Source organism: Cetorhinus maximus, chromosome 7, assembly GCF_964194155.1.
Source record: "Cetorhinus maximus chromosome 7, sCetMax3.hap1.1, whole genome shotgun sequence".
Classification (NCBI taxonomy): Eukaryota; Metazoa; Chordata; class Chondrichthyes; order Lamniformes; family Cetorhinidae; genus Cetorhinus; species Cetorhinus maximus.
Window position 1 is genome coordinate 142,901,942 of NC_135885.1, and position 24,138 is coordinate 142,926,079.

General features: G+C 43.8%; 1 protein-coding gene across 2 annotated transcripts in view; it reads right to left on the minus strand.

Moving 5' to 3' along the window:
• LOC144683047 (dedicator of cytokinesis protein 9-like) overlaps positions 1-24,138 on the minus strand; it is a 304,955-nt gene that overhangs the window by 203,312 nt on the left and 77,505 nt on the right. The window contains exon 1 of one of the 2 annotated variants that reach the window (XM_078546054.1): positions 15,535-15,906. The exons of the other annotated variant lie outside the window; for it this stretch is intronic. Within the exon in view, the coding sequence (XP_078402180.1) occupies positions 15,535-15,672 (138 nt within the window). The 5' untranslated portion in view covers positions 15,673-15,906. Of the gene's footprint in view, positions 1-15,534; positions 15,907-24,138 lie in introns of those variants that run through there. 2 annotated transcript variants of the gene reach the window in all.

Sequence of the window (24,138 nt, forward strand, 5' to 3'; positions counted from 1 at the left end):
ACAAACAGAAATGTGATCCTGACCAGGTCTGTTTGAAAGGTGCTGATTGGGGGATAAGTGTTGGTTAGATCCCAGTGATAACTCCTCAGTGGCTCTTCTTTTATATCCACCTGAGGGGTCCTTGGTCTAACGTCTCATCCACATGACAGCACCTCTGACAGTGCAGGCACTCCATCAGTACTGCACTGGAGAGTCAGCCTCGATTTTTGTGCTCAACCTGTGGACTGGGATTTGAACCAGGAGCTTTGTGATTAGGTGAGAGTGTTATCCACTGAGCCACAGTTGACACAAGTCTAAGAGAGTTCAATAATTGCGTTAATTTTGAACCAAGCAAATCGGGCGATTTTATTGTACTGGCAAAAACAACAACCTCGGTCTTCCTTTTTCAAAATTAAGGTTCTAAAACAGTCCCTTAAAAGCATTTTTTAAAATTCTTTCATGGGATGTGGACGATCACTGGCAAGGTCAGCATTTGTTGCATATCCCTAATTGTCCCTTGAGAAGGTGGTGATGAGCTGCGGTGCAGGGTTGGATTAAATTTTCTCCCAAATCACCATCTAAAGGTCATTTTCTAATAATACACCTCTTTGCAATTATCTTATGCTGATTTCCGTTCACTCAGTCACACATTAGCATCTGTTAAGGCAGATTTAAGGAGAATGGGAGATGATCTGTTTGGGCAGAAAAAGTAACGAATGTTGAAATGCTGGGGAGCGTGAATGAACAAAGAAATTTGCGGAACTTAATTAGGAACAGATAGAGAGTCTGGGTGCAGTAAATCTGAAGAGAAAGCAGACTTGTAAGAGTCGTTCCAGAGGGAAGATTTCGAGAAAGAAAGAGAGCATCAAAGCTGGATGATGTGAAAATTGAAGGACGCTATTTGGAACATAGGAGCAGAAGGCCATTTAGCCCATCGAGCCTGCTCCTCCATTCAATTAGATCATGGCTGATTATCTACCTCAACACCAATTTTCCATGCTATCCCCTTTTCCCTTGATGTCATTAGTATCCAGAAATCTGTCGATTTCTGTCTTGAACATGCTCAATGATTGAGCTTCCACAGCCCCCTGGGGTAGAGAATTTCAAAGATTCACCACCCTCTGAGTGAAGAAATTCCTCCTCATTTCAGTCCTAGATGGCCTGCCTCTTGTTCTGAGAGACTGTGTCCCCTGGGTCTAGACCCCCACCCCAGCCAGGGGAAACATCCTATCCACATCTACCCTGTCACACCGTGTAAGAATTTTCGAAGTTTCAATGCGGTCACCTCTCATTCTTCTAAACTCTAGAGAATACAGGCCCAGTATCAACTCATAAGACAATCCAGCCATCCCAGGGATTAGTCTGGTGAACCTCCGTTGCACTCCCTCTATGGCAAGTATATCCTTCCTTAGGAGACCAGAAATGTACACAATACTCCAGGTGCAGTCTCAGCAAGGCTCTGTACAATAGCAGCAAGACATCATTCCCTCTGTACCCAAATCCCCAACATACCACTTGCCTTCCTAATTGTTTGCTGCACCTGCATGCTAGCTTTCAGTGACTCATGGACAAGGACATCCAGGTCCCTTTGGACATCAACAAATCTCCCACCATTTAAGGAATACTCTGCATTTCTGTTTTTCCTATCAAAATGGATAACTTCACATTTATTCACATTATATTCCATCTACCAGGTTCTGGGCCAATGAAACGGCCAGCACAAGGTACAGAGATAGGGAAAGATGACTATGGCCTGCCTTTGAGCAGGACACATATGATGCTGATGCTGCTGCTGCTGCTGAAGGCAGACTTACACACCGTGAGCTGCTAAAGCAGTAAAAACACATACCCACACACACAGACCCACACACACAAACTATTATCTGGAGGAAAGCACCATTCTGTAATTTGTTATAAGGCAAAAAAAAAGATTGATCTTCCATTTTGTCAGAACGCAGCAAACTAACTTAGCACTCTGAATGTGCATCTTCCAGTATTGCACGGCTACAGTCAGACTACACGGCTTGACCCAGTAAAACTGAAACAGTGATCTTATACAAACTAGCGCTAGGGTTTTCTGCTTCTGTGCGAGGAGCCAGCAATTTCCTGCCCATCTTCTTCAATAGTGAGCACAGGGGCAATAAACCCTGGCCTGATGCTTCACAAGAGGAACATACATACAGGAGAAGACCATTCAGCCCCTCTAGGCTGTTCTGCCATTCAATGAGATCATGGCTGATCTGTGACCAAACTCCACATTCCCAGTTTTGCCCCTTGTCTCTTCTTGGTTTCGATAATATTTCTGTCAACCAATCTCAGGTTTAAAATAAAAACAGAAAGTGCTGGAAAAACACAGCCACTTTGGCAGCATCTGCGGAGAGAAACAGAGATAATGTTTCGAGTCCAATATGAATTATTCAGTTCTTCTTCCAAAGAGGCGGTGCATTGGGCTCGACACATTAACTCTCTCTCTCCCTCTCTCCACAGATGCTGCCAGACCAGCTGAGTTTTTCCAGCACTTTCAGTTTTTATTTCAGATTTCCATCAACTGCAGTTATTTTGCTTTTATTTCAGGTCTAGAATTGACTGGCCCAACATCCACTGCCAGCTGTGGAGTAGAATCCCAAACTTCTACCACCCTTTGTGCATAGAAGCGTTTCCCAATTCAAATCCCGAAAGGTGCTGCTTTAAATTTAAGGCAGTCACTTGGTGTAAGATCCAGCTTCCCTCCAGCTAACCGATCAGTTGCCTTTTAAACTTTAATCAAATCACCCCTCAATGGCCTATTTCAGCTCAGCAGCAGAGATCAAAATGGTTAAAAGAACTGTTTACAAATAAATGTGAAGCGGATACAGAATGCTGTTGACTCCAAAATGTCATATGGTACGATCTTCATCATGGACAATAGATGGGTGTGGGTCTGTTCATACTTGGCTGCTCCATTTCCTCTTTCTGCCTCAGGGACTTCCATCAACACAATGTGGCTGAGGTAATATCTAGCTCAAAACCAGAACTAAAAGCAACCTGAATTACAACAGCACAAAGCAAGTCAGGATTTCACGTTTTACAAATTATTCTGTTCTTGGGTCTGGCTATTGTCCTGGGCAAGGAGAGCAACTGCCTCTCACAAAACCATCAAAGTGAGTTTAGCAGTAATCGGATTTAAAACTCTTCTGAAATGTGAATACTCGTGCGTTCCTGTAAAAAAACATAGTCAAGAGAGAATGTTTCAGATGTTTCAAAGAGTCAACAAGAGGAAGTATATTTAAATGTGGCAAAGCTGTTATAAAATAAAGAGGTGTTTTTGTTTTTTTTTCGTTCATTGACAGGATGTGGGCTTCGCTGGCTGGGCCAGCATTTATTGCCCATCTCTAGTTGCCCTTGAGAAGGTGGTGGTGAGTCGCCTTCTTAAACTGCTGCAGTCCCATGTAGGTATACCCACAGTGCTGTTAGGGAGGGAGTTCCAGGGTTTCAACCTGGCGACAGTGAAATTAAACTAAACAAACAAAAACTAAATTAAACAAACTAAAACTTGCTTTCTGCAGAATCACTGAGTGCACACGATGCTTTTTAATGGTGTATCTTTCATGAACTAAAACTTTGGGCAATTTTGCACATGTTTTCAGTAAAACATGGAATGTGGAGGGGGCAGAGTTCCTCACTCAATGACATGAGTCTTCTTCCAAATCTCTCAGCTCTCAGGAGTTTTGGATTTTTGTAGAGCAGGTTTATGGGACTGTGGTTTGTGCAATTTCATTAGCGAGTCATCAATTATGGAAGAAAAAATACATGTTCTCCCATTTTTCATCAAGAGGAATTTTGCCTGGAAAAGTAGTTTCTGATCTAACAGACAGACTGAAGTGTTTACAGAAGTCATGGCCTATCAATGACTGAAATAAATCAGATTATGAATCAAGTGTTCAAACATAATTATCAAAGGCATCGTTTCTGACACGCTAAAATAAAATATCCACACACACATGCTCACGCACAAAGTTCCACCATGCTTTCTGGTGTATGTAAGAATATGAACACAGAAGAATATATTCAGAATGACTAAAAACATGGCCCAATAAGTGGGTTTAAGAGAAGTCTTAAACTACAAAATAGAAACTTGCCTTTATATAGTGCCTTTAACAACAGGAAAAACTTGTATTTATATATTATTTTCTAATGTTAAATCGCTTGTTTCCTACATTTACAACAGTGACTACGCTCCAGAAGTACTGGGCTGTAAAGTGCTTTGAGACGTTCAGTGGTCGTGAAAGGCGCTACATAAATACAAGTCTGCTTCCTTTAGCACCTTCAATGTAATAAAACATCTCAAAGTGTTTCATTATAAAAGAAAATTTGAACCGAGCCGCATAAGACGATATTAGGGCAGGTGACTGAAAACTTGGTCTAAGAGGTAGGTTTTGAGGAGCCTCTTAAAGGAAAAGGGAGAGGTAGAGAGGGGGAGAGGATCCATGACTTAGGGTTCTGGCAGCTGAAGATCAACTACTCGTGGAGAAGCAATTGAAATCCAGGTTGTGCAAGTGGCTGAAATTAGAGGGCACAGAGATCTCGGGTGGTTTTAATATCGTAAAATACCCCAGGGCACTTCACAGAAACATTACCAAACAATATTACACTGAGGAACATCAATGTTAGGGAGGGTGACCAAAGGCTTGGTCAAAGAGGCAGGTTTTCAGGCACATCTTAAGGCAGGAGACAGCAGTACAGAGATTTAGGCAGGGAATTCGAGAGTTTGGGCTAGACTGAAGATACAGTCGCCAATGGCGGAGCGATGAAAATCGGGGATGCTCCAGAGGCCAGAACTGAAGGAAAGCAGAGACCTCAGAGGGCTGAAGGCTACAGAGATAGAGAGGGGCAAGGGCACTGACTGACTTGAAAATAAGGATGAGAATTCTAAAATCAAAACATTCCTTGACCGGGAGCTGATGTAGGTCAGCGAGCACAGGGTGATGGGCGAATGGAACTTGATGTGAATTAGGACATGGGGTTTGGATGACCTCAAGTTTACAGAGGGTAGAATGTGGGAGACCAACCAGGAGTGTGTTAGAATAGTCAAGCATAGAAATGATGAAGGCAAGGATGAGCGTTACAGGAGGAGAGACAATCAACATTATGAAGGCGGAAGCAAGCCGTTTTGATGAGAGAGAAAGTATGTGGTTGGAAGCTCAGCTCAAGTGGAAGAAAGCGGTCTTTGTGACGAACAGGATGTGTGGTCAGAAGCTCAACTTGGGTCAACGCAGACACCTCGGCTGTTGACAACCTGGTTAAACCTCAAGCTTTGTTCTTCACTAGGTTTAGATATTGTGGATCATCTGAAGTTGGATCTTGGATAAGCAGCCTGACTAGACAGAGAGAGTCTATGCCTCTACATTGAGGAGACCAAACACAGACCGCTTTGCAGAACACCTTCGCTCAGTCCACAAGCATGACCCAGACCTCCCTGTCGCTTGCCATTTCAACACTCCACCCCGCCCTCATGCCCACATGTCTGTCCTTGGCCTGCTGCAATGTTCCAGTTGCAGCCGAATGCAAACTGGAGGAACAGCACCTCATCTTCCACTTAGGCACTTTACAGCCTTTCGGACTTAACATTCAGTTCAACAACTTCAGACCATGAACTCTCTCCTCTATCCTCACCCCTTTTTTAATCCATTTTAAATTTTTTATTTATTTTGTTTTATTTATTCATTATATATATCTTTCATATATTTTTATTCATTTTTTAAATCCTTTTTCCCCAACCCCCACCCCAATCCAATTCACCCCCACCCACCCCCCACCCCACCCCCCCCCCACCACCCTAACAACCACAGGGCCATCTGTTACTTGTTTCTATGTTTTGCTTTCATAGAACGCTGACCCTTGTTCAACTATTCACACATTCTGCTATCTTACCTTTATGCCACTATCAGCACATCCTTTAGTCTTTAACACTACCATTAACACTCCCTTTGTCTTGTGCCCATGACATCTTTGTCAATCTCGCCTGAGCTCCCACCTATCCCTGACCTTCTATCTTGTTCCACCTGCTCTACTCCCTCTTAAACAGTATAAAATCCATCACATTTCTACTTCTCTTTTGCTCTGAAGAGTCATACGAACTCAAAATGTTCACTCTGTCTCTCTCTCCACAGATGCTACCAGACCTGCTGAATTTTTCCAGCATTTTCTGTTTTTACTAGAGAGAGTAGAGGGGTTGATGTAGAGAGGCAGAGCTAGTTGTCATCGGTGTCAATAAGGAATGAGATTCCATGTCTACAGGTGTCATCACCAAGAGGCAGCCTGTACATGAGGAAGAGGAGAGGGGGTGCAATGGATCCTTGAGGGATTCCCAAGGTGATGGTGCAGGGTTGGAAAGGGAATTCATTGATAGAGATGCTTTGGTTACTACCAGATAGTTTTGAGTGAAACTAAGCTCGGACAGTCCCACGGGAACAAACTGAAAGAGGAAACAGCTGTGTTAGAGGTTGCAGATACAGAAGCACAAGTGGGTAGAAATCAAACCATCAAACTCAGCCAAATTAAAAAACATTATAAATGGGGCAAAATGACGGAGCACCAGGAAGTGGCCGAAATGAAGTAGGTAATAATTTGCATTCGTGTAGCATCTTTCACTCCTTAGGATGTCCCAAAGGAATTCCAGGCCAATGAGTTATTTCTGAAATGTAGTCGGTGTGAGGTTAAGGAGATGAGTGAATAGGTGATTTGCTTAGCGCTGTCAATTGACGATGCCCCATTCTGAAGAACATTCCTACTCTTCTTCAAGTAGTACCAAAGGGATCTCACATATCTAATTCAGCATTCAGCCACGGCCACGGCTCAATGTTTTATCTGAAAGACGGCACCTCGAGCAATGTAGTACAGCGTCAAAGTGTCAGCTTAGATTATGTCCTTGAGTGGGGTTTAAACCCATCACCTTCTAACTCAGGCCAGCAGTAAGGCACAGCGAGCAGGTCTAATTTTCCCACTTTGGTAAATTTCCAAGCTTGGCCACATCTCCATGGTCAGATTACAGATAGGGGAAATTACAGTGCATAAGGGAGCGCTAAGGTTTCCTCGACACAGTCAAAAGGGTCTGCCAGAGAGAATAAATGCAGAAGGTAAGAAAGGTGCAAAGAAAGCATTTAAAATCTACTGAAGAGTACTTATAGCACAGCATTTTTACAACGTGCTGCAGAAGGCAATTATGCACAAATATGGATTGGACACAATAACAAGGTCAGTTCTTAGATTCGGTATTAAACAAAAAAGGAGTTGAAAATAAGTGTGACCATACAGGGGAATGAATCACGTAGGCAATTACTCTCAACTTCCTCATTCAAAAAGGAAGGAACTAAATTCCTCTAAAAAGATGAAAAGAGTTACCAAATTTGGTTAAAATCTCGAGAAGACTTGACGTTAAACGGTCATTGTTCAGTGGGTTCATTCAACAAAGGGAGCGGGTGAAAGGGAGGAGCTCCTGAGCCTCAAGAAAGATGAAGAAATCTAACTGAAGTGGATTAGATGGGAGGCAGGCTCTTTTTTCATGCAGTAAGTTAACGAACATCCGATTTCAACCAGCTCCTTAATGGAACTGCAATGTAGAGGTGGACTGCCTACTCCCCGAGTATAGGAAAGACAACAAGAAGTTAGCATTTATATATCACCTTTAACATAGTAAAGCATCACAAGGTGCTTCACATGAACATCAGTATCAAACAAAACCTGACATCGAGCCACATAAGGGAATACTAAGACAGTGAAGGGACAAGTTTTAAAGAGCAGCCTCAACAAGGGGAGGAGAAAAGCAATTCTAGAGTCAAGGGCCCAGGCAGCTGAAGGCACGGCTGCCAAGAGTAGGGCAATGGAAACTGGGCCAGAATTGGAGGAGCACAGGAATTTCAGAGAGTTGTAAACCTGGAGCTGATTACAGAGATAGGGAAGGGGCGAGACCAGGGAGAGAGTCGTAAACAGTGATAAGAATTTTATCACTGAAACGTTGTTTGACTGGGAGTCAATGCAGGAGCACAGGGGGTGATGGGTGAATGGGACTTAGAGTGAGTTAGAATAAGGAATAATAAGTAAAAAGAACAAAAACAGATCAAGACACCTTAAGGAGTCCCCCACCCCATCCCCCACAGGGCCATCTGTTACTTGTTCCATGTTGTTCTTTCACACAATGCTACCCTTGTTCTGTTATTATCACATTCTGCTTTCTCACCTTAAATGTCACCATCAACACCTTTTTCAGCCCTTACCACTGCCATTAACACTTCCTTTGTTCTTTAGTTCGTGACATCTTTATCAATCTTTCCTTTGTCTCCAGCTATCACTGGCCTTCTATCCAGCTCCACCTGGCCCACCCCCACCCCCCTTAACCAGTATAAATTTCATCAAATTTCCACTTCTTTTCAGAGCTCTGAAGAAGGGTCATATGGATTTGAAATGTTAACTCTGTTTCTCTCTCCACAGATGCTGCCAGACCTGCTGAGTTTTTCCAGCACTTTCTGTATTTGAACAAGAAAAGCACACTATTTTGGACTGGCAACTTTTGTTTGGGGAGTGGGAAGGGGGAGGGAATGTTGGGAACTGGGAGTAGGGGTGCTGATGTGGTAAATATGGAAATGCAAGAAACATATACAGAAAGACATAAAAAAATTAATCTGCATTACATTACTGTCTGGCCCAGAAAACACCAGCACCAATGGAATGCCGACAGCTGCCTAAGACTTAGTGCAAGAAGTGGAGAACTGTAAAATGACTGTACGTGGTGAGGCTTAAATACAGATATCTACACCATACACTATTCAGTATACAAGCACCGTGCCAAAAGCCCATCGTAGCAAAATAAATAAAACCTCTGTAGTGAATTCATTCATCTGAATGAACCCATTTTTGGAGCAGTATAATGGAGGGTAAATAGTGCAAAGTCCAAAGAAGCAAGTTGGAGCTAAAAAATTCACATTCTAGAAGACTAATGTCCTTTATGCGACTACTACTGCACTATAAACCCACCATGGTTATTTCTAGCAGAAATAGCCTTTCACAGTGGCAAGCAGACTTGTTCACTTAAAGGTTCTGCCTTTGGAGACTTTGTGGGACCGAACATCAATTATACAAGGTGCAGCAGTCTATATTTGCATGTCTGCATCAGACTGGAATGACAGAGTCTCTTTCTGTTGAAGAAATCAATCGTTACCTCCCACTAGAAAGTTGTCAGTTCAAATCCCACTCCAGAGACTTGAGCACAAAACCGAGGCTGACTCTCCCAATGCTGTGCTTGTAGAGTGCAGCACTGTTGGAGGCACCATCTTTCGTACACTGCAAAATCTTCTACATCAGCCTGATGGAGCAGATGGGCGCCCCCCGACCCCACCACTCCGGTTTAATGTGTCATCCAACTGTGGGAGGTGGTCAGGCACAACATGCCTGGATGAGGAGCCACTGACAGTGGAACAGAAGCAGCAGAGGACAGGAGGGGAGACCACTGGACAGACCCTAAAGCACGAGAATTGAAGCACATTCAGAGTGGAAACAAGTGAACACAAAGTAGTGCTCACAGGGTGACAGATTGATGCAGAGGATTTAGTTTCCCACTATCTAATCCTTTAGTCATCTTAAACACCTCAATAAGATCATTGCATAATCTTTTATGCTCAAGGACATCCACAACCCAACCTCATAATTTAAATTATAATGCAACTCATCAGTTTTATGCAACATTGGCTGAGGGATAAATATTGGCCTTAACACCAGGGAGAATTGATTGTGGGATCTTGCTGTGCACAAATTGACTGCCACGTTTCCTACAATACAACACTTCCTAGGGCCTACACTTCCAAAGTACTTCATTGGCTCAGAAGTGCTTTGGGATGTCCTGAAGGAGGTTTTGGGAGGTTGTGAAAAATGCTACACATTCCTGTATTAATTTCAATCCATAACTAGGCAGCATTACCCACGTACAAAAAACACAATTTTTAAAAAAAATAATTGGTTAGAGATGTGAATACTGACTTTAAGCTTCTTGATTCCAATTTTTTTTTAAAAAATATCTCATTTGGTAAAATTTCTCTCAGACGGCGAAAGAGGAAATCAGGTGAGAGTATAGATGTTTTCAGTGAACAGTTTATACATGTTTAGAGAAGGTTTCCAGTGCAACTTGTCTGAAAATATGGGATAATTGAACAAACACCATAATAAACCCAACCAGCACCAATTATCAATGTCCACAATCTCTCAGCAAAAATACTAAGGTGTTTGAAAAAATTAAGGTGCGTATTTATTTCAAATCAGCTTGTCATCATCCTGGTGACAATGTAAGATATTCGGAGATCGAATCAAACTAAAAATAAACCAAAAGTAACATTTTTAACTGTTAATTTAAAATAAGTACTCTAAAGGAGCATTGAGTTCACCTATATAAAACTGTGCTGACAACAGTTCATGTGCTTTATAACGGGTGTATAACCTGAGTTTTGTTGCTAGTTAGGTTCTTGAGCAAACACCTCTGACAATCTCCATTCGCTGATCCCTCTCTCCTCCAGAACCTCATATGTCAATCTCCAAAGATGGCTGAAAGGGTGAACTCTCTCATAAAATGGTGTTGAGGACAGTGCTGAAACCTGGAGGATTTGAAACTCCACCACGCTACACTTTGGTTTCACCTTTCCACTCGCGGTCAGGGTCCAATGGTTCAGCCTCACATTGGAGGATGCTCAGCACTCTCCCTGTCGTTGCCTCACGAAGAGAAATGCTGCCCGCACTGTCAAGGTTGCTGTATATTTACAAACCCAGTTTGGAGATGTTTACGTCTCAGCGGCCCTTGGGCTGTAGAAATGAATCTTGACTGATGATGCGTTCCTGCCCAACTCCAGACCCAGTTGTGAAAGGTGGCGTTGGTATCCCTGCCTGTACGGACACAAAGCTCTGCATGCCTTTGTACAGACGTCACAGGATTGTCACAAATTTCTCCAGGACATCCACTCACTTTAGAAATAACCAAATTGAGTTTATGCGCACGATATCAAATTTAAAATTATGTCAGCTGTTCATTCAGGACTTCAGTTCTCTGTTTTTCTGTGCTATGGTGTCAAGGCCCAATATTTGGTCAGTGGTAGACCCTGCCTGAGATGAAGCCGCTGAGAGTGGTAGCATTCTCCCCCAAGTCAGAGGGTTGTGGCTTCAAATTCCAACTTCACTGCCGGTACTGAGAGGGAGCTGCACTGTCGGGGGCGGGGTGTCACCTTATAGATGAGACATTAAACCGAGGTAACAACTGCTCTTTCACGTGGGCATTAAAGACCCTACGGCCACTATTTTGAAGATGAGCAGGGGAGTTGCCCAAAGAGTCCGAGCCCAGTATTTATCCCATAACCAACATCCCTCAGGTATGATTATCTGAGCATTATCACATTACGGTTTGTGGGAGTTTGCTGTGTGCAAACTGGCTCCTGCCTTTCCAACACTTTATGGGTGGTAAAGCGCTTTGGGATGTACTGAGGTCAGGAAAGGCACTACAGAAAGTCATAAAGGAGGAAGGGCTACAAGGTTATGCTGATGGGGGTGAAATGAAGTATGTGTGGGAGGAGGCTGATGTGGAGCCTAAATACCAGCATAGACCAGTTGGGTTGAATGGTCTGCTTCTGTGCTGTAAATTCTACACAAGACTTTTTTTGGGGGAAGTTACTATTGATGCTTAGGGAAGATTACCTTACAAGATATTCTACTGCATATGGTGAACTCAATTCAAATTCTCTGACCATTCCAATTTTTCTTTGCTCTCCAAACACCTCATCAGGAATAGACGCCAATTGCATCAAGTCAGGCCTGGACATGACAACATGAGGTAAGCAAAGAATCAAGATGCAAAACGCTGACTGACCGAACTTGCACTGCTCAAGAGGGAGAAGTGAGTTGGCCTCTGTTTCTAATCTCAGAAAGACAAACACCTGGCAGTTTGATCACTGGGTTACTGGCTCCAGTTGGACCTTGTCGACAAGATCACAAAGCCAAAAATCACGTCTTGTCCTGGTAAAAGGTTTCAATTAGCCACAGTTTGTCCTCCTTCACACGTTGAATCTGGAAAATGTTCAGTTGGAGTCCACAAGATTGATATCTGGTTTATACCCTCTTCAGACTTAAAGAGCTGGATCTTTTTAATTTCAGAGAAATGTAGACCTTGGGGAGGTCTGATTGAATTATGTAAAACAACCAGACTGTGTCTGTTAATAACTATTTGTATCAAGATCCTTTAGAAAGCACCAGATGACATGCATGCAAGGTTCTGAAGAGAACTAGGTTAGATATCAGCAGGTGCTTCTTTACACAGAACATCATCTCCTTCTGGTACAAGGCTAGTGTAGCGAGTGTAGATTCTCGGAAGTCGATTAAAATCGAACTTCACAATTGGAGTACGATGCACAGTATTGGTATCCATCTTACAAAATGTATATAGAGGAATGGGAGAAGGGGCAATAAAGATTTACAGGGATAACACCACAACGGAAAGTTTGTAACTATCAGGAAAGACTGAAATGCTGGGGCTCTTTTCTTTAGAAAAAGGAAGTTTGAGGGGGTAACCTGATAGAGATCTTCAAAATTATGAAGGGTTTTGACAGGGTAGATTCAGAAAAAAATGTTTCCACTTGTGGAGGAGACCAGACCTAAGATCCAAAAATATAAGATAGTGATAAAAAGAGAAGTGAATCAACAAACGCAACAGGGAATTCAAGAGAAACGGCTTTAAACAGAGAGCGGTGAGAATGTGGAACTCACTAACACAAGGATTTTAAAGAGGAAACTCAATAAACACACAAGGGAGAAAGGAATAATTTGTCTAACTTTTATCAGCATAATTTTCTGTTCCTTTCTCCTTTTACATAACTTGTTTTTTTTTCTGAAAGTTGTTTTCAACTCCTCAATGGACAGTGCGTGCTCAGAAAAAGTAAATAAAAAGTTTTTGAGAGTTCACTTTTTCGGAAAAAGCAAGTGAAAAGGTGCACAAAAGAAACTGAGATAGAACAGAATCTGTAAAATGCACATTGAACAATAAATAGAACAGAAAAGGGGAGGAGATGGCGTGGGGGCATGTCTACACTGTGCCCGGAGAATCTCGCTTTCGAATGCCTCCCACTGGTTTGCCACTGATTTCCCTTCGAGTAGCTGTAACCAGCTCACTTTCACCAGATCACCTCTCAGCTTCGTAAAATGTGTCTTTCCCCGATTAAAAACTTATTCCTGTTCCTCCTGCCCTGTCGGCTCAGCATAAAAGGTCTTGTACGCTATTTCGAAGAAACGCACGGGGGAGTTCTCCCTGGTGTCCTGACCAATATTTATCTCTCAAGCAACATAACAAAAAGAACAAATTATCTCATCAGATCACTGTTTGTGGGAGCTTGATGTGCACAAATTGGCTACATTACACTATCAACTGCACTTCAAAAAGTACTTCATTGGGAGTAAAGCACTTTGGGATATCTTGTGGTGGTGAAAGTGCTATATAAATACAAATCTTTCTTTTAAGTTACCAGCAACAACAAAGCAGAGCAGAAACAAATAAATCTACCACACAGATAATCTAACTAGTCCTAATGGTAAAAATTACCTTCATGCTGAATGAATCTTATGTTTCTCTTCGACCGAAAATCTGACCAACAGTTACACTAACACTGGTTAGGGGAAAAAGTGTCTGCACAGAGCATGTGTAACAATCCCATTACATCACAGCGGATCAAAAACATCACTTACAAAACCCTGCCTCTTTCTCACCTGTTCATTTGCAGCACTGGGTAATTCAAAATTTAATTCTCTACCAATAACACAGGTTAGTGACTGACACCATCTGAATTAACAAACTGCTCAAAGAAGTGTCACAAAAAGTTTCACTTTGATTTTTAGCATTTTTTTTTTCATTGGGATAGCAGGTTTGTACTCAAAAGCCAACTTCACATTCACAATGTTTCCGATATTCAGACAATGACCACTCTTCAAAAGGACGATACTTTTTGTGAAGCACTTTGGAACGTCCTGATACTGTCGCTGGCACTATTGAAATCCAAGTCTTTCCCTTTCATTCACAAGTTATACTTTGCCACACTGGGGAAATGTACAGAATCTAAATTCACCTTGGAAATTCCTCCTGAGAAATTCAGGAATTTATGAATAGATTATTAAGCAAAGGTGGAGGCACGTTGGGAGGTTATGGTCCAGTCAGAAATGTAACACCGGTAGAAGTTAAGGACAGTTTAAAGCTTCCACTTTATTGAGAAGGTGTACCCTGGGAAAGATAGCTTCACTTTCAGAACTAAATCTGAAAAGCTGGCTCTCAGGATGGGTTCTCTGAAAATAGTTTCTTTCCAAACTTGGATTATCTCATTCCTCCCTGCCCTTCATAGTCCTCAGATTCAGCTTCTGCAGTTGTCAGAGCAGCCACAGAACTAGTATTCAGACATTCAGCTGCCTGCAATGTCGCAGATGACTCAAATTACGGTCGAACGTTTTTAAAACTGGAGTTTGTTCTGAGCAATGAGTGAGGTGGGAGACAGTGCGAAGAGCACATGGGTGATTCATCAGACTGAGATTCCCCCTCACAACCCTGAACAAAGGTTTAACCAACACTCAGGAAGTAAAAATGCTAACTCTTCAAGAAAATTCAGTGCATTTGAAATCAGCAGCAACAAACTAATGTATTTTTAAAAATCCTTAACTTTGAATCATTTCCCTACAATGTGAAACATTTCCCCTTTTAATACATGTATCGTTCCGAATCTCTTAATTACAGCCTCCACAAACAACAGAATAAACCCTTTCATCTTCAACCCTCTCATAGCTACACAAATATGCAAAGCTTTTGTTCAAGAAGGAGGATGAAATATTAGCCAAATATCTCATTAAAAGTCTCCAATCCAGCTCCTGGGATTTTTCCATCCCAGACATAAAATGGGGAGTGAGCTTAACTGGTTAAATAGCACTAACTACCAACTGAGAAGGTTAAGCAGCTGTACTGTCAGTTTACAGATAATCCAACAGGTAATACTAGCCCACTGAGTGGCAGTGACCTTTCAGTTCAAAATAAAGCAAGTTGGCAACATACTGGGGCAAATGACTTAGAAAGAAATCACAACATTGCAAACTTTGTAATTTTAAAAGGAATTCACTGCATTCCAAGAGACTTTACTCCTCATTACCCAAAGTATTCTACACTGACCTAGCAAAGATTTCCACACCAGGCATCTCTACTTTAATGTAGGAGCGAATGTTCAGAGAGAGCCTCTTCTCTGGCAACAGTTGACAAGAGATTTCAATTTGGGCAGAGTAGGGGTTCATTCTGCCCATAATCCCTACACAGAGACACACTCAGACACAGAGGGGGCACACAGTGAGGGACAACAGACCTCCACAATTAAACTAACTGGACAAACTTTGGAGCTCAGAGTGTAAACATGGCAAGTGCATCGGAACTAAATCGCTCAGCAGATGCAACTTTGGGATATGGCTCCAGAACAAGTGCTTCGGAGTTTGCAAAGAAAGAAAGTAACAACTTGCAGCCTTTGTTCAACTTACATCCAGGTTTTTGCCAGCAGCCTCGGTGTGTGACACCTCACCAACATCTGCTTCAGACTCGCACTGTGCACCTTTATATTTCAGTCCAGGGTCCATCGCAAGTTCCTTCTTAAAAAGTCGGTTCACCCTCCCTTGCATTTTCTCCAGCTCCCTCCCAGCCCGGCCGGAAAGTCCGGAGCACTTGTTCAAAAAAAGTTTGGAGAACTTTGCAAAAAGAAAAAGTTCTTTTTCACGAAAATAAAGTTAAACTTTTTTCCAAGCGCCTGCTGAACAGCATCCTAAGTTAAAAGGACAAACACACACACACACATACACACAAGCCAGGAAGAAAGCTGCTCCACTACAGCCCGGCTTGGTGTAGAATTTCGTTACATCTCATCCAGGGAGGAAAAGTTTCCAACAACGTTCCCTCCGCCCTTCAACCAGGGAATGCGTGACTTACGGGACAAAAGGATCTGCCCAGGGTTGCTAGCCATTGGAGCAGAAATAAAGTTGCTTCTCGCACACGCCCTTCACAGAATCACTCTGCAAACATGCACAGCAACTCAAACACCAGGCAAAAAAAAATAATCTGTTCCTGCTAAGTGCAGGATTAAAGTGTGCACAAACTCTCCTATTACCCCCATATCCCCAGCATATGGGGCACTCCCCCCACTCCACTTCATATCCCCCCCCCCCTCCACTTCATATCCACCCCCCCCTCCACTTCATATCCCCCCCCCCCTCCACTTCATATCCCCCCCCCGCCCCCAAAATTTTGAAACTTTACCTTGTATCCACTCGAAAAAGTGGTTTCAAATTCACTGGAAGCTGCTGAATGCAGAATATTTTATTTTTCTTTTAAAATTTCAAACTTTAACTGCACAGTTTGTGAGGCTGCCAACTAACTCTCCATCATTGCCCCAGAGTCTCACAGAAATTCAAGATCTATCTCCCGAGAAACTACTGCAAGTAAACCCAGATTTTACAAAAAATCAGAGGCATTAGTCTGTTCCTCACAAGTCTGTTGCATCAGTGGGTCAATTGAAAATTTCAGGCTGGGAATGATGTGATTTTTTTTTTTGTTGGGTTAAGGACCAAGGCAGGTAGATGGAGTTAATATACAGAATCAGTGCTCCTCCATGTTGAACATCACTTGGAGGAAGCACTGAGGGTGGCAAGGGTGCAGAATGTACTCTGGGTGTACAATGTCCATCACCAAGAGTGGATCAATAGCATCACTATTGACCGAGCTGGCCAAGTCCTAAAGGACATAGCTGCTAGACTGGGTCTGCAGCAGGTGGTGAGGGAACCAACAAGAGGGGAAAACATACTTCACCTCATCCTCACCAACCCACAGATTCATCTGTCCATGACAATCTTAGTAGGAGTGACCACCACACAGTCATTGTGGGAAATGAAATTTCAATGTCTTCACATTGAAGATACCCTCCTTTGTGTTATGTGGCACTACCACCGTGCTAAATGGGACAGATTTTGACCATATCTGGCAAATCAAGACACCAGGGCATCGACCCTGGTTCAATGAAGTGTGCTGGAGGGCATGCCAGGAGCAGCACCAGACATACCTAAAAATGGAGGTATCAACCTGATGAAGCTATAACACAGGACTACTTGCGTGCCAAACAGCATAAGCAGCAAGTGATAGACAGAGCTAAGCAATCCCACAACCAACAGATCAGATCTAAGCTCTGCAGTCCTACCACATCCAGTCGTGAATAGTGGTGGACAATTAAACAACTCACTGGAGGAGGAGGCTCCACAAATATCCCCATCCTCAATGATGGGGTAGCCCAGCACATCAGTGCAAAAGATAAGGCATTTGCTACAATCTTCAGCCAGAAGTGCCGAATGGATGATCCATCTTGGCCTCCTCCGGAGGTCCCCAGCATCACAGATGCCAGTCTTCAGCCAATTTGATTCACTCCATGTGATATCAAGAAATGACTGAAGGCACTGGACGCTGCAAAGGCTATAGGCCCTGACAATACTCCAGAACTTGCCACGCCCCTAGCCAAGCTGTTCCAGTACAGCTACAGCACTGGCATTTGCCTGGCAATGTGGAAAATTGTCCATGTATGTCCTGTACACAAAAAGCAGGACAAATCCAACCTGGCCAATTACCGCCCCATCAGTCTACTCTTGATCATCAGTAAAGTAATGGAAGGGGTTATCAACAGTGCTACCAAGCGGCACTTGCTTAGCAATAACCTGCTCACTGACACTCAGCTTGGGTTCTGCCAGGGCCACTCAGCTCCTGACCTCATTACAGCCTTGGTTCAAACATGGTCAAAAGAGCTGAACTCCCAAGGTGAGGCGAGAGTGACTGCCCTTGACATCAAGGCAGCATTTGACCAAGTGTGGCATCAAGGAGCCCTAGCAAAACTGGAGTCAATGGGAATCAGGGGGAAAACTCTCCGCTGGTTGGAGTCATACCTAGCACAAAGGAAGATGGTTGTGGTTGTTGGAGGTCAGTCATCTCAGCTCCAGGACATCACTACAGGAGTTCCTCAGGGTAGTGTCCTCGGCCCAACCATCTTCAAATGCTTCATCAATTACCTTCCTTCTATCATAAGGTCAGAAGTGGGGATGTTCGCTGATGATTGCACATTGTTCAGCACCATTCCCAACTCCTCAGATACTGAAGCAGTCCATATCCAAATGCAGCAAGACCTGGACAATATCCAGACTTGGGCTGACAAGTGGCAAGTAACATTCGCGCCACACAAGTGTCAGGTAATGACTGTCTCCAACAAGAGAGAATCCAACCATTGCCTCTTGATGCTCAATGGCATTACCATCACTGAATCCCCCACTATCAACATCCCGATGATAGATGACTATGTGGGGGGTAGGATTAGTAAATTTACAGATGACATAAAGATTGGCCGGGTGGTTAACAGTGAGGATTAGTGTCTTGAGCTACAGGAAGATATAGACGGGTGGTCAAATGGGCAGATAAGTGGCAGATGGAATTTAACCCTAAAAAGTGTGAGGTGATACACTTTGGAAGGAGTAATTTGACAAGGAAGTATTTAATGAACGGCATGACATTAGGAAGTTCTGAGGAACAGAGGGACCTTGGCGTGTGTGCCCATAGATCTCTGAAGGCGGAGGGCATGTTAGTGGGGTGGTGAAAAAGGCATATGGGACACTTGCCTTTATCAATCGAGGCATAGATTACAAAAGTACGGAGCTCATGTTGGAGTTGTATAGAACCTTGGTGAGGCCACAGCTGGAGTACTGTGTGCAGTTCTGGTTACCACATTATAGGAAGGATGTGATTGCACTGGAGGAGCAGCAGTTTCCCCTTAGTTGAAGGGTCAGTCATGAGGGGACATAAGTTCAAGGTGAGGGGCAGGAGGTTCAGGGGGGGGATGTGAGGAAAAATTTTTTTACCCAGAGGGTGGTGACGGTCTGGAATGCGCTGCCTGGGAGGGTGGTGGAGGCGGGTTGCCTCAACATTCAAGAGTACGGGCCAAGTGCTGGTAAATGGGATTAGGTAGGTAGGTCAGGTGTTTCTCACGTGTCAGTGCAGACTCGATGGGCCTCTTCTGCACTGTGTGATTCTGTGATTCTGGGGGTTGCCATTGACCAGAAACTGAACTGGACTAGCCATATAAATACAGTGGCTACAAGAACAGGTCAGAGGCTAGGAATCATGTGACAGGTAACTCACCTCCTGACTCCCCAAAGCCTGTCCACTATCTACAAGGCACAACTCAAGAGTGTGATGGAATACTCCCCACTTGCCTGGATGCAGCTTCCACAACACTCAAGAAGTCTGACATCATCCAGGACAAAACAGCCCATTTGATTGGCACCACATCCACAAACGTTCACTCCCTCCACCACCGACGCACAGTAGCAGCAGTGTGTACCATCTACAAGATGCACTGCAGGAACTCAGCAAGGCTCTTTCGACAGTACCTTCCAAACCCATGACCACTACCATCTAGAAGGACAAAGGCAGCAGATAGATGGGAACACCACCACCTGGAAGTTCCCCTCCAAGCCATTCACCCTCCTGACTTGGAAATATATCACCGTTCCTTCACTGTCGCTGGGTCAAAATCCTGGAACTCCCTCCCTAACAGCACTGTGGGTGTACCTACACCACATGGACTGCAGTGGTTCAAGAAGGCAGCTCACCACCATCTTCTCAAGGGCAACTAGGGGTGGACAATAAATGCTGGCCCAGCCAGCAAGTCCACATCCTGTGAATGAATAATAAAAAAGCAAAGGATCTAACTGAATGGCAGAGCAAGCTTGAGGTGTTGAATGACCTCCTCCTGTTCCGGTGTCTCTGTATAACATTGTGCTAGCCATTGAGGAAAGGTTGACCCTGGTGTGGGAGGCAGGTACACTAAAAGAATAAGAGAGTGGGAGCAGTGGGCGATTATATTGTCAAAGGATCAACAACTTGCATTCCAACAGATAACGTCTTTAACATCAGAAAGGTGCTTGACAAGAAAGTTGACATCGAGCCAAAAGCAATGTTAGGAGGAGCAACCAAAAGCTTGGTCAGAAGGGATCTTAAAAGACAAGAGCAGTTTACTGAGGGAATTCCAGAGTTCAAGGCCAAGATGGTTGAAGGCATCATTGCCAATCGAGAGGGATGTACAGGAGGCCAAATTTGGCAGAATGTGAGGGTTGTAAGCCTGGAGGAGATTACAGGGATAGAGGGGGGCATGAGGCCCTGGAGGGACATGAGAAGAAGGAATGAGAATTTTAAGGAGGCATTATTAGGCACTGCATTTATTGCCCATCCCTAGGACTGATGGGTGAACAGGACTTGGTGCGAGTTAGAATATGGATGGAGTCCCCGATGAGCTGAAATTTATGGAGGGTGGAGAATCCAGCAAGGAGAGGGTGCAGGAGAATGTTGGGATAATCTTGTACGGACATGACAAAACCATTGAAAGCGTTTCAGCAGCTGATAAGCTGAGGTAAAGGTGGAGACAAGGGATATTATGGGAATAGGAGGCGGTCTTGGTGATGGGCAGGATATGGGGTCGGAGGCTCTGCTCAGGGTTAAACTGAATATCTCGGCTGGTTCATCTGGAGATGGAGGACAGGGAGAGGGAAAAGTGCTTGTGAGCAGGAGTCCCATAGAGTATAATGCCGCATGGTACCAGAGTTAAGGGCGTTTTAGGGGAGAGGAAGACGGAGAATCCAAACATCACACTCCATATTGGGATCAATGGGAAAGGTAGGCAGGTAATTGTCAAAAAGATATTAAGGCCATGAGGATGGTGCAGAAGAGCATCTTTTTAGAGTCATAGAGTCATTTACAGCACAGGAGGAGGCCATGGCCCATCGAGTCCATGCCAGCTCCTCGCAGAGCAATCCAATCAGTCCCATTCCCCCGTTCGATTCCTGCAGTTTATTTCCTTCAAGTGCCCATCCAATTTCCTTTTGAATTCATTGTTTCCACTTCCATCGCCCTCATCAGCAGCGAATTTCAGGTCATTACCATTCACGGCATAAAAAAGTTCTTCCTCACATCCCCCTCTGCACCTCTTGGCCAAGGAATAAAACCCAAGTCCTTGTACCATCAGCTAATAGGAAGGGATTTGCCTTGTCTACCTTACCTAAGCCTGTCATAATCTTGTACACCTCGATCAAATCTCCCCTCAATCTCCTTCGCTCCATGGAGAACCACCCCAGGCTTTCCAAACTAACTTGAAGCTAAAATCGGGCGTCCCTGGAACCACAAATGGAAGAGAAGGTCTAATAGAGATTTTCCAAATGATTAGAAGTTATGGTTAAACTAAACCTGATAAGCTTATTTCACTGGTGAACAAGATGGTAACCAAAGGACATAAATTTAAGAACATCGTCAAAACAAAGAGGGAAGTTGGGCGAATGCCCTGGACTGGTCCCAGTCAGGAGCAATGCAAGAGGCAGAATCCATAATGACTTCCTTCAGTGTTGTCAAATTCGATGGTTAGTAAGGGCGAGGCAGCAGCTGTTATTTACCTGGATGTCAGAAAACCATCTGATGCTGTTTACACACAACAGAACGATTCACAAGATGCACGCTCACGGGATAGACAGCAACAATCAGGCCGGGGTGAAGATGTTTGGCTGAAAGTCGACAAAGGGCAGCGTTACATCGAGAGTGCGTGTGGCGGAAGCAGTTGTCAGGAATCTCGCAGGGGCCCGTGCGAGCATCACTGCTTTTTATTTTAATCGTTTGTTTAAATGACTGAGAGATGTTAGTCAGTCGTGTAAATAGCACAGAATTGGGTGTAGCACTCAAGGTGCTAAATAAACGTAAATGAAAACAGAAAATGCTAGAAAAACTCAGCAGGTCTGGCAGCATCTGTGGAGCGAGAAACAGAGTTAACATTTCGAGTCCGTGTGACCCTTCTTCAAGAGTCATACAGACTCGAAACGTTAACTCTGTTTCTCTCTCCACAGATGCTGTCAGACCTGCTGAGTTTTTCCAGCATTTTTTGTTTTTGTTTCAGATTTCCAGCATCCGCAGTATTTTGCTTTTATCTTAGTTGCTAAACAAACATGTTGTCCAATCATAGTGACAAGAAGTGGCTTCACTTCTCCCCCATCTCTAGATTTCCCCCTGGGGATTTATCCTTGGCACCACCACTTCTCCCCCTCATTCTCATCTACATGATAGGACACCAAACACACTAATGAGGCACCTCCCAGAGGTACAATGATGACACTCACTCTATCTCTCCACCACTCAACACCTCCACTGCCTCTGTGTTGTTACCCCCCCAACCTGACGAGCTATCGAGGTGCCGTCTCTCGGATGGGACACGAAAATGAGGCCCTGTCTGCCCTCTCAGGTGACTGAGAAAGACCTCGTGGCAATGTTACTTTCAAAAGGAGGGGAGAGTTAGCTGCAGGGTTCTGGCCAATATTTACCCCTCAACTGGTACGTCACACCAACAGATTATCTGGTGAATATCACATAGCTGTTTGTGGGATCTTGCTGTGCACCAACTGGCTGCTGGGTTTCCCAGATTACACCAGTGATTGCAGTCCTAAATAACTTGATTGCCTGTGAAGTGCTTCAGGACTCCTTGAGGTCGTGACAGGTGCTATAGAAATACAAGTCTTTAATCTTTGTACTGAGAATGTCTAGCACACCAACCCCGAGTATTAAAGAAACCCAAATGCAGGTGAATACTTAAAACCATCAAATAAATACATCACCAATTATGTTAATTTCAGACTGAGAAACGCGTTACATCACTTTGCTGTTTTATAATTGAATGAATAACCAAAAGTGAATCATAAATTTGAAATAAAACTGACACCATTGAAATATAGAAAGGTATGTGGCACAGAAGGAGGTCATTCAGGCCTCTCTGTCCGTGTCAGCTAAAGACAGTTATTCAGCCTAATCCCACCTTCCAACTGGAAAAGAGTCCTTCAACCCTCCGAGGTCTCTGCCCTCCTCTAATCCTGGCACCTTGCGCGTACCCGATTTTAATCTCTCCACGATTGGCGGCCGTGCCTTCAGCTTCCTGGGCCTCTAAGTTCTGGAATTCTCTCCCTAAACCTCTCCGCCTCTCTACCTCTGCCTCATCCTTTAAGATACTCCTGACCCATCCTACCTCTTTGACCAATTTTTTGGTCACCTTGTAGAGTCACATTAGACTCAAAACGTTAACTCTGTTTCTCGCTCTACAGATGCTGCCAATCTTGCTGAGTTTTTCCAGCACTTTGTGTTTTTAACCCCACCTTCCAGCTGTTGGTCCATAGCCCTGTGGGGCACTTCAAGTGCGGAGTCCAGTGCTTTTTGTTAAACGCAATGACGGTTTCTGCCTCTCCCACTCTTTGAGACGCTGAGTTCCAGACTCCCACCACCCTCTGGGTGAAAAAGTTATTCTTAAATCCCTCAAATACTTCTGCCAATTGCTTAAAATCTCTGCCCCCTGTTTATTTCTTTGACCTCTGTTAATGGAAATAGTGAATTGCATTGGAAATTGTTACAAGCACAATAATTGGGATGACGTTTTAAAAGGACATGAATATTTAAAGCCCTTCAAGCAAGAGTTATTTTGGAATAAATACTGAAGAGGCTGGAAACACTTAGCAGGTCAGGCAGCATCTGTGGAGGGAGAGAGGGAGAGAGAGAGAGAGAGAAAGTTAACGTTTCAGGTCTGTGACCTTTCATCAAAACTGAGAAAAGTTAGAAATGCGCCAGGTTTTGAGCGATGAGTGGGAGGGTCAGTGGGGGAGGGGGGGGGAAGAGGAACAAAATGGAAGGTCTGTGATTGGGCAGGAGTGAATAAGTCACAAGAGAGTTCATGGTGGAAGTAAAGGATGAAAAGAGGTGTCTGGAGAAGGTGTGAACGGCAGGACCCTGAATAGATGTTGTCGGAAGGCAAAGTAAAGGAAATAAGAGAGAAAACAGCAAACCAGCAAAACACGCAAAACAAAATGGGGGCAGAGGTTATGGTCCAAAATTGTGGAACTCATTGTAAACTACCTAAATGAAAGATGGGATGTTGTTCCTTGAGCTGACAGACCTGAAACGTTAACTCTGTCTTTCTCTCCATAGATGCTGCCAGACCTGCTGAGTATTTCCAGCATTTTTTGTTTTTATTTCAGATTTCCAGCATC